The 10889-nt window shown below is 39.3% G+C and overlaps 1 protein-coding gene across 3 annotated transcripts in view; it reads right to left on the bottom strand.

Moving 5' to 3' along the window:
- Positions 1-5391: 5391 nt before the first annotated feature.
- LOC105013039 (transcription factor MafG) overlaps positions 5392-10889 on the bottom strand; it is a 29937-nt gene continuing 24439 nt past the window's right edge. For all 3 annotated transcript variants that reach the window (XM_020050673.2, XM_010874287.3, XM_010874286.3), the window contains 2 exons: positions 9522-9594; positions 5392-8424 (listed from right to left, as the gene is read on the bottom strand). In XM_020050673.2, coding sequence (XP_019906232.1) covers positions 7954-8424; positions 9522-9557 — 507 coding nt within the window. In that variant the 5' untranslated portion in view covers positions 9558-9594 and the 3' untranslated portion in view covers positions 5392-7953. The remainder of the gene's footprint in view (positions 8425-9521; positions 9595-10889) is intronic.

Below are 10889 nucleotides of genomic sequence, written 5' to 3'. Positions count from 1 at the left end.
ACGTTAAATATGTTTTTGAATGTGAGTCAAGGTACACGCATTCATGCGATGTCTGATGTGATGAACCACGCGTTAACACACAGTGGGACCCCGGGAGCCCCCCCGAGGGACAGGGATGACTAACTCACTACTCTTCCAAATCTAGGACAGCTAGGCACACTTCCACATCCTTCATGACTCTCATGTTTTAGTATTGTCAGGCCAAAAATATGTCCGCCGAGGTTAGTCAAACTGGGTCGCGCGCCTGACAGCTTTTTTGGGATCACAAAAAAATGGAAATTGTGCCGTCTAAATGATCGCAGTCTCCCGAAAAAACACCATGGACAGAAAAGCCTTCCCCCCGTATACGTTTATTTCTGCTAGCATCAAAGTGGGTCAATGACGCCATAGAATAATATGATAAAACCCCATTTAAGCAGAGCCTGAATGAACCACCAAAGAGGTCACATAAAACAGCCCTTTTCAAAACCTTTTTATTGATCATATAGAAAATAAAGTAAGCTGTATTAACATACAATATATACATCAATAACTTAGACACTTCAAAGAACCACAGTTAAATCCACAGTCATTATATCTGAATACATATTACTTATCTACAGATAGCAAAAAAATGTATAAATAGTTACAATTAACTATTCTCTGTTTTCCATACAAAGTACTGCAATATCTTATTACAACCCATACTGAAAAATAACAAAACAGATATATAATAACTTTATATACCATTCAAACGCACTTTCAACATCTTTATTTTCAGACTTTAAACCTTTGAAATTTACAGTAGACCTATACTCTGGGGGAGTAAGAGAAATATACCTGCACAGTCAAATGTTTAAGAATCATTTGATGAAAAAAGCCTACATTTCCCTACTACAGCTAGCAAATTTTCAAACAAGTGCTTCTAAGTTATTAAACTTCCCTCATACGATTCGCTGGTACACAGAAACAAAGTAAAAACGAGATCTGTTGCAGGAAATTAATCTAAAATTCAAAAGCAATAGAAGTTCAACAATGATAAGTAAATGAATGTTCAGTAATCAATGAGCAGTACTTACTAATAGCAGCATGGTAGGAACCAAAATATTCAAACCAACAAAGAAATTGCAAGTGGCCCTTATGTAAGGATTATTATGAAGATTTTACTTCTTATATACCCGTTCTTGATTTTTACCTCTACTGTTCATTTCTTCCAAACTAATTTTTTCATAGCATATTGTTTCACAATAAAATACAAAACGCACTCATTTTTTTCTGTTCGTAATACTTTCACTTCATAATCTTGGGGATTTTGGTACTTCCATCAGAAGTATAAGAAAGGCTAAGTAAAGCCTTGAGTTTCTTTAGGCAGGCCTTGCAGTAAGCGAATGCTCCCAATCGAAATTCAACAAATGCATCTGAAAATTCCTAATTCCATCATGACAGGTAATCACATCTGTATTACGTTATATATTTATGAACATTGTATAAACGTTGCAACCTCTTACACAGTTGAGGGCTTTCGGTCTTCCGTACCAACATTAACCAGGGCCGACAGGTGATCGTTGTCGCGGGGACTAATATGATAACGCCACAGAAAACCTTTTATAAACAATCCAATACAAAATGACACAGGATCTCTCGGTATAAAAATCATAGACCACAGTCACTTTTACAACAATATATATATATAGATATAACTCTTATAGCTCTACTCTCACACACCTTTCCACTGAGTTTGCATATGCGTAAGGGTCACTTTTTCACAACGATCAACACAATCTACAGTAGCTACATACTATACATACACCTTTTTGGGTGTTGCTTCATCTCCAGAGGAGATACATGTATGTATGCCAGCAATTTCATCGTTTGGGGGTGCCTTTTTAACATCCTAATGACACCACAGAAAAGTTTACTCGACAAGACTGCCACGGCAAGAAGAACTGAACACTGATACCAGGCTATGTCATGTACTGTATATGTATATATATCATTTAACACAGTCAGTGTAAATTTTGAAGCATGTTCAGAAGACAAAGTGAGGATATTTGTGCATACATTTTAGTCTAGCAGAAATCGTATAGGACTGGTTCCTATCAAAATATTATGAGAAATCCAATATGAAAACTCAAGTAAGATTCCTGTGGTATGGTTATAAGTCATGGTAGAAAACGATTAGGACAGGATTTCTTGACTAGTGGGCTCAGGTGCTGTGAATAGTGCAACTATAAAAGACACAGAAGAGCTTACACATTCTCTTCCCCTACTGACCATCACATAGGCCTATACAATGTTCTACTCTGATGTTCTCAAGTCATGCTAGAGTTGTTAGAATGTATGGGTTATTCTACACAGAAGGAAACTCCCAGAAAATAGTATCTATATTAATATAAGCTCTTCGTTGCCATCAAAAACTTCAAACAGTTGTCACTGACTAGTTGGGTATTCATCTACAGTTAATGTGAAACATCCACCCCCTAGCAAGTTGCAGTTTTTAACATATTTGGACACAGATATTTGAGCTAAATTCCAACCACATTCATTGGTAATGCTAACACAATGTAACAAATCACAGGGAGTACACTTCTACCTTTACTATCACAAAAAATTTCAAACATGTGAATCAAGTGCAACAAAACCGCTGCAAATTATTTTAAAAAACGATAACGGTTAAACTTGGGCCACTCCAGCCTTCCATAGAGATTAGAAACTCGGTCTGGTTTGGTCTTAACTATATGGGTGTGGTAACGCATCATGCCAAAATAAAAAAAAGAACTTTCTGAAGCCCTCAGAAGATAAATCATGCCCTTCAGTCGGAGAGGGGTTACAAAGCCATTTCCAAGTACCTCGAAATACATGATTCCACTGTCTGACAGATCATCTATAGAGAAAAGTCCAGACAGTCTACCTAGGAGAAGACATCCCACGAAAACCTCATACCTACTGTAAGCTGGTGACATTATATTTTTGGGCTGATCTGAAGCAAGTTGTGTATATCCTCAAACATGATACACTTGAAGCCGTACTGTAAAGGGAGTGGGTAAAAATTCCTTCCAGGTGTTGTAAGAGACTGACAGACCGTTACAAGAAAGTTTTTTCATCCAAAAGAGCAACAGCAGCTATTGAAGCTAGGAGAACTTAGTTTCTTTCCACACAATGAGAATGCATTTCTTTACATTTCTGATTAATAAATCAATCAATGATTGGACTGGTCACCCCATCTGACCCTGATTCCACTCTAGGTTTCTTCCTAAATTTCAGCCTTCTTAAGGAGTTTTTCCTAGCCACTGAAATTTCAACACTGTTGTGGTTTGCTCCTTGGGGTTTCAGGCTGGGTGTTTTGTAAAAGCACTTTGTGACAACTGCTGTGGTAAAAAGGGCTTCATAAATACATTTGATTGATTTGATTGCCAAATATTATCTTTCAGCATCATTTGTTAAATTAGTTTACCTTTATCGGTCAGTAATGTTTTCTTCAAGATTACATACCAGCATTTCCAAATATGTAAACATAAATATATCTTTAAGGGGTGCATTTACTTTTTCACATGACTGTTCCAATTAGCTCAATTCACAACCTTTTTACGAATGCATTTTAGCAGGTTTTGTTTGGAAGGTCTGACTTGATTTGTAATGGTCAATAAACTCTGAGAACTGAAAACTGGTGTAGTCCCGGTTTTCCTGAAAACAAAAGCATAAATCATTGCAATGTGAGGCTAAATAAGAAAGCAAAGCAAGCAGATGCACTTCTGCTTTTAACTTTGTTAATCTCCGATATCAATGTTAAAACAAAATGTTCAGTGAAAATCTAACATTTTCATATTTCATAATTTAATAAAGAAAGGATGATTTTTGTTGAATCTTCCTATGAGAGTATTATCATCGGCTAAAGAGGGTGAGCTAGCAAATTAGTGGACTACTCCCATTCATCTATTTTTATAAACGTTACACAATTGTTGGTGTATGCCCACACCTTTCAAGCATAGATTGCTTTTAAACACTTACACATTTAGTTAAATGTATAAGATGCCCCTCTTCACATTTCCTGAAATGGAAAACTAAGCAAAAATTATTACATTCAACATTCGAGTAAACCAGTTTGAAGTCACGCTTGGCTTGGTTTTCAATTGTTGTACGAAGATTTAGAGGACCCAAGTTAAATTAGGTTGTGGGACCCCACTTGAATACAGTTTTGAAATATTATAGGACATGTCATGCAATGAAGCAGACTTATTTTTAAGTTTTACATTTTACAGCTTATTTCTTACCACTGTACCAATTCTGCCGTCATGTGAAGAGGACAGTTTTATCAACAGGTTATTATTATTAACACAGGGCAGACCATGTGTACATATAATTTCCCAAAATTCGATTTTGCCATGGACTTCATTATATCTGAGGGAGAATAACTAAGAAATTCAATGGGGTGGGCCCCTAGGTGATTGTCACTGGGGTCATGACTTGCTTTACCTGCTTGGTATTCTGCCATGATAATGACTAACTTCAGATAGCTGGCTAGACTGAATATAAATAAAACGGTTGTTACCTAATAAATCAATTAATTAATATAAGAAAAACTACAGACATTTAGAAATGTGCACCACTTATATTCCACTATCCTTACTTTTAATCGTAAGATGAGACACTGAGTTAAAAAGTGATTGACTTGGATTTAAATGTGCAGTAGCCTCTTTTTCCAAATTGGTCTCACGGCCATTCAGTTTTGGTCTCAAATTACCACAATAACTGGCACAGTATATTTGAAAATTTAAACAGAAGATTGTTGTCTCTGATCCCATTGTTCTACTATCGCCTACCATTGTGCTCTTGATCAAGGCACCAAGTAAAATAACAGCTATGTTACGCTACTGTATAAAAACACACCCGACCATCTATCTAGAGAAATGCCTTTGACATGGTCAAAGGCAGCCACAGACATGGTCACCAGCTCATTGTCTCTGAGGCTCTTTGCCCATCATTCTTTTCTCTATTTGATATTGCCTACTTCAGACAACTTGGAAGTGCGCATCCTGGGTACTGACATGCACTAACCCACTATTAACCAGGATTCACAGACAAGTAGCAGGCAATATAAGTGGAACCTACAGGCAATATAAGTGGACTACATGCCATTGCTATAAAGAAAAAAGACCCTGTGCAAAGATCTGGAAAGTTCCGGCTCAAGTCAAGCACCGACTGTGGGGGGTTCTGAGGCTCACAAAAAGAAAAATGTGTTTACATGTATTTTTACTATTTTTGTAAAAATAGTGTTAACATTTATTTTTTTAAATGAATCACTTTGACAACCCAAAGATAAATATACATTTACACTAAAGTTTAGTTTTATTACAAGGGGTAAAATTTGAGTGTTATTTTAGATTTTTCTTCCGTCTTTTAGCTTTTCTCATTCCAGCAAATTAATCTTTAAAACAGTTAATTATATTTGTATGGCCTTAATGAATAAAGAAATACGAAACATTAGTAATTATTGCTAATATTTCATAGACATATAAAAACACCAGACAAGTACTTTAAGGATTGCTCACCTGAAAGTAGTCTAAGAAGATAAAATGTATACGTGGTTCTGATTTCTTCAAACAGTTACAAACATACAACCTTTGCCACTACAACCTAGACAACAATGCTAAAGATTGTTGGAAATGTGCAGTCATCAACCTTTTATGACCTAATCAACGCCTAAAAGGGTTTTGTTAGAATATAAAACTATGATTTTGCATGGTGCGGCCATCACTTTTTAGCAAGCAACCGCTAAATTAAGCTGAAGACTATATTGTCTGTTTAAAGACTGAATCATATTAGTTATTCCAGGCTAATGCAATTTCACAAAAATTATACAACACTAACTGTATCCTGTAAAGTGATTACAAATACACTTTCACCTTTGAATGATAATTGATCCTGTACATGATCAAAAGAAAGAATGAAACTTAAGGAGCATGTAAGAAGCATTGCTGGCAGCAGTTTCTGATAGGAACTTTAAGACGTCTTACCATGTCTTCCTTGTATGTGTGAACAAAAGCCCTTTTAGAACATGGAATTGTAAATGAGTGACCATGAACAGGGCTGCCACCCCTACAAAACTGAAAATAATAAGAAACATTTTAAGGGCACCCTTGTTCAGTCCTGAACAAAACAACCAGGTGATTAGTGCATGTTTGACGATGAGCTGTTAAATCACCTGTATGACGTTGCATGCTAAGAACTCTCATAGTTATTACGAAAAGTTATTTTTTAAGGTAAACTTCATGATACATATCCATATTTTGCTCATTCTGAAACCGTTTTGAGGCAATGTATCCATTATCCTTAAGTCATTTTTATATTCACAAATTACAAGTAACCCACTTTGGTAAATGAATAAGACAACACTTTTTAATATCTTAATCAGTGGAAACCAGAGTTGAAAAAGGGCCACTTAACATACTGGGATTTAAATTTCACCCGGTCATCATTTAAAATCATCTATGCTTGCTTCGCATTGCCGACTCAAACAACCTTTCTGAATGACAGCTGGTTGAGAAGAGCTACATCACAGAGGTCAATATGGATGAAGACAGTAGATCTCGTTGTTTACACCACCTAGGCTATCTTAGGCCTACTATAAAATAGCACAGCATGACATCTATACAGTGAACGACACTGCCAACTGTCACTTAGACACATCACGTCACGCGCTACCTCACACAGTACGCGTCTAGCCACTAGAAAAAGCTATCAGACTTCAATAGTAAGCCACTTTTGGTACAATTGCAAAAAGGATATCACAGGTTTTTTGTTTTACGTTTTCTTTTTCAATGTTTCTATAAACAATGCATGATACTTTTCTATGCATCCATAAAAATCAAGAACTCCAAGTTAGACAAAGACTTCTAGAATACACACACATGTTGACAATTACACAGTAAAGCTTGTGTGAATATTCTTTTGGAAATATGTGACTAGCCTGTTCACAGGTTATTAATTAACACACAAAGAAAATACTTCTGCAAAACACTTTAAATGCATTTACTCGATGGAGCAAAAATCTAGATTGAAATGTTTTAAGGATTAAATATTTTACCCCAAAAACATTATCAGATCCTGTAAAAACATTCTGATTTTCAGATAGTGGAGAGAGAAGAAATTTTGTAATCTTGACATGGCATTGTCAACTCCAGCATAACACCTATTATTAATAGTATTATATTATTATTATTATTAATAACCCATATCAAGCACTAAGTATGCTATCACATTATTTTGCCAATCAGATTGACTGATTTCACATATATTAACTTTTTAAGAGACCTTTTGTATTTTTCAGTGCATACGTATATTATTGCATCACCTGTTCACAAAGTTCTGTGACAGGCTGGATTGAACCGAAATAAATGATCAACTCGTTAACAGTATTTCCTGTTTTGTTTTGTTAATCAACTAAAAATCACATTAACTGGTCGGATGGGTGAGTTACTGTTCCTTACTGAAGGTTGCTCACAAGACATCGATAACATACAGTACGAGTTTGACACCATTTCCTTCTTCTCTTAGTAGTCAGTGCATTAAAACCGCCACAGGCTGGTAGCGTGGCTTGTAGCTTGGCCTGGTAAGTGCAGTCACATTTGGGAAAGCTTATCTGGAACTGGCTAGAGGTTATGAAGGTGTGCATGTCAAAACTACCACCCAGAAGAGACTTGAAACAGAGGAAACAACAAATTGGGATATTTAACCATCGTGTGAAAACAAGAAGAGGGTCAGTAAAGTTTTCTGCTTGTACGGTGTATGATCTATTGAGAGCAAGGCGGAACAGGACAACAGTTTAGTAAGGGTGATCTGATGAGGTTGAAGTGTAAATAGTAGCTAGTACCAAGGTAATATTGAAGACAAGGCAACCAATCCTGTGCTTGATTATAATGCACTGACTACAGTACACACTTCCGTCATAGTCTAACGGATATCCCCGCCCTGATACTACGACCTGGCCCCCGTCTTGGACTTGATGATGGTGATGACACTAGTGGCCGTGGCAACCTTCCCAGGGACCATGGGCCCAATAACCCCCCCGAGGGCCCGACCCCCTGGGGTCAAGGCTGCGGCCGAGGCCGGGCTGCGCGTCACAGTTCTGGCGAAGCTCTGAAGCGCCTCGTATTTGGAGCGCAGCGCGTCCAGCTCCAGCTTCATGCTGGCGTTCTCCGTGGCGAGCTTGTCCACCTCATGCTGGAGCTGGGCCTTCTGCTTCTCCAGCTCCTCCTTCTGGGTGACGCGTTTCACCCGGCAGCTGGCGGCGTAGCCACGGTTCTTCAGGGTGCGCCGCCGCTGTTTGAGCTGTAGGATCTCGTCCTTGGTGAGGCCGCGCAGGTGCTGGTTGAGTTCGCGCACAGACATTGTCACCAGCTCATCATCTGTGAGGCTAGTCCCATTCTCCCCCGGCTCCCGCTTCACCTGGGAGAGAAGGGGACAGTCAGATCAGCTGACATATCGAGGTGAGAGACATTTGAGTAAATAAGTACAAAGCCCAGAGGACGAAGCATAATGCCAGAGTTTATTGTAGAATGTTTTACCTGGTTTTCCTCCCGTTCCCAATTTCGCAAAGTACAATTTGTGCTAAGGGCCTCATCATAGCAACTCCCGGGAGGACAAGGAAAGTCAAAGTCATGTACCCTCCTCACCAGGCCGTTCTGCTTTTTTATCTCTGGCTTGTTAAACAAGAAAGTAGTCACCAGCCCCTTTGTGCTTGGAAGAGAATGGGTTTACTGGCCGACAACCACGACTGAACGTGCAGGCAACCAACCTACCAAAAGGAGGTGCTAGAGACACAGCAACTCCATCCGGAGCCTACTCAGAGCCTACTCAGGACTACGCTCAGCCAATTAACACTGCAACCTTGCAATGATCCCGAGAATTGTCGGTATGCCGCAACCAACATTTTGACTCAAGGCCACAATGATGCTGCTCTACTGCAAGGTAGTGACTTCACCACTGAGCCCCATCACATATTGTCACTATAGTCCTTAGAAGAGGAAAGAGGTCATGAGAACTTAAGGAAGAAGAATATTGTGGGGGAAGGATGACGGGAGAGGGCAAGAAGGGGTGAGGAATGAGAACACACAAGACAGCAATATGACATAATTCAGGGATTCCCTACCTAGGAACGTTATCTTCAATAGGAGGTATTAGCAGTTGTTTATATCGATTTATAGTGACTCAATTCTGGGATAACGTCGCCTGGAAACAAGCAGTGAAATGACAGAGTTGGAGCCGACTAATACATTTTTCTATCGTGCAAACGAGAAGGTGGGCAACCCCTGACGTTAATGCGAAAAGTAAACAGTGCAGTGGGTCGATTTCCATAAAGTCGGCTGTGCAATGCAACGGTCCCCTTCTCTGATTGGTCCTTGTAAGAGCCTGAAGAGAACATTGTGAATGGACAGGCTTACTGGGCAAAATAAAGAATCCGTCTCATCACAATGTCAGCATTTCTTCTTGTGCCTGATGTAAGTTTTGGTTCAGGGGCCCATGTTTGTATTTAATCAATTTACCTTCAAGGCTTTGTTTCCCTTGTTTGTAGTAGTCATGCCACGAGAACCACTTCCAACTACAGCACCGGTTGTTCTGTGGAAGAGAAGGAAAAATGCGGTGAGAATCCATAAGTGAGTTGGCTTCATGAAAATGTATGCACATGATTCTGAGCACTCCAGTAGCTAGCAACAATTACAAACAACAGGCGCGCAGCAATTCGTGGGTAGGTTGTTGTAATTGGTTATTGACACCTTTTCTTGTTTTAGAGCGTTTTGGCTTATGAACATTTATTCAAGACACAAGTGGTCGTTGTGGACATGTATTTTTGTCCAACAGTTATGCACATGTCTGTTTTGTAGCTGAACAACCCAGTCATAGTTCAGGTTAACAGAAAAAGGACATTTTGGCTAGACAGACACCATGAACAAACCCCTACTGGGCTGGTCTCCTCAGATACAAAAATCTGGGTCAAGGTCTAACTGGATAGCTTTTCGTGAGGGATGTAATGCATCGGTAAGAGAGCGGTACCAAGAACCCCAGCTAATCTATTATCATCAGAAAAAACCCACTAACGCATACAGACGTCGTTTCCCTCCATTGTTCCAAAATAGCATTCTGACTAACTATAATACATACAGCAGGTCATTCAGGAGGATTGTTGAAGGAAAGGTGATCAAACTGTAATTCTTCAAGGATCTGTTTCCCAAATCACTACCAAAGGCAGCCCACTTCAGATTATTTTGACCAATCACCTCAGTACTTACTCAAAGCAGCTCTGATTGGTCAGAGGACCAATTAGTGTGGCGGGAAAAACAGATCAGAACTGTGCCTCCTGTGTACATTTCTGCCTTAATCACATCAAGTGTGACATAGGGAATGAGGATTATCTCCTTGGCTGTTTCTAAAAACCCACTGTAAAAGAAGGCCCGAGGGGAGGGACCTTGGACTTTCTCCGGCAGAACTGTTCACATGGAATCAAGGACATGGTTTTTGAGGTATAGTGGAGACAAATTGCAATGGAGACATTGGTTCGCAAAGCAGCAATGTCAGTACTTCCATTAAGAGTACCAGGTAGGCCTAGCCAATTTGTTGTGGGACTGCATTTAAGGACGGTTGGCATTTGGCGGTTTGGCACAACTATAGCAGCATTGTGAACATTGCTGATGGTTGTTTTTGAAGAAAGTAGATGGGAACTTCCTCAACAAGCAGCCACCAGACAGGAAATGGCTCAACTGAAAACGGCCTAGCCCCCTCCTGCTCCAAACTACATGCCGGTGCTGACACCTCAGACTAACAGCTCAACGGCAACACACAGACCTCAGAAGGAACCATCTGAGAAATATAAAAAACTCTAAGTATAATTGCAATGCCTTTATGACAGGGGTAGG

This window comes from Esox lucius, chromosome 11, assembly GCF_011004845.1.
Source record: "Esox lucius isolate fEsoLuc1 chromosome 11, fEsoLuc1.pri, whole genome shotgun sequence".
In the NCBI taxonomy this organism is placed as follows: Eukaryota; Metazoa; Chordata; class Actinopteri; order Esociformes; family Esocidae; genus Esox; species Esox lucius.
The sequence above is the reverse complement of the archived record's forward strand: the minus strand, read 5'-3'. Positions and strand labels throughout refer to the sequence as shown.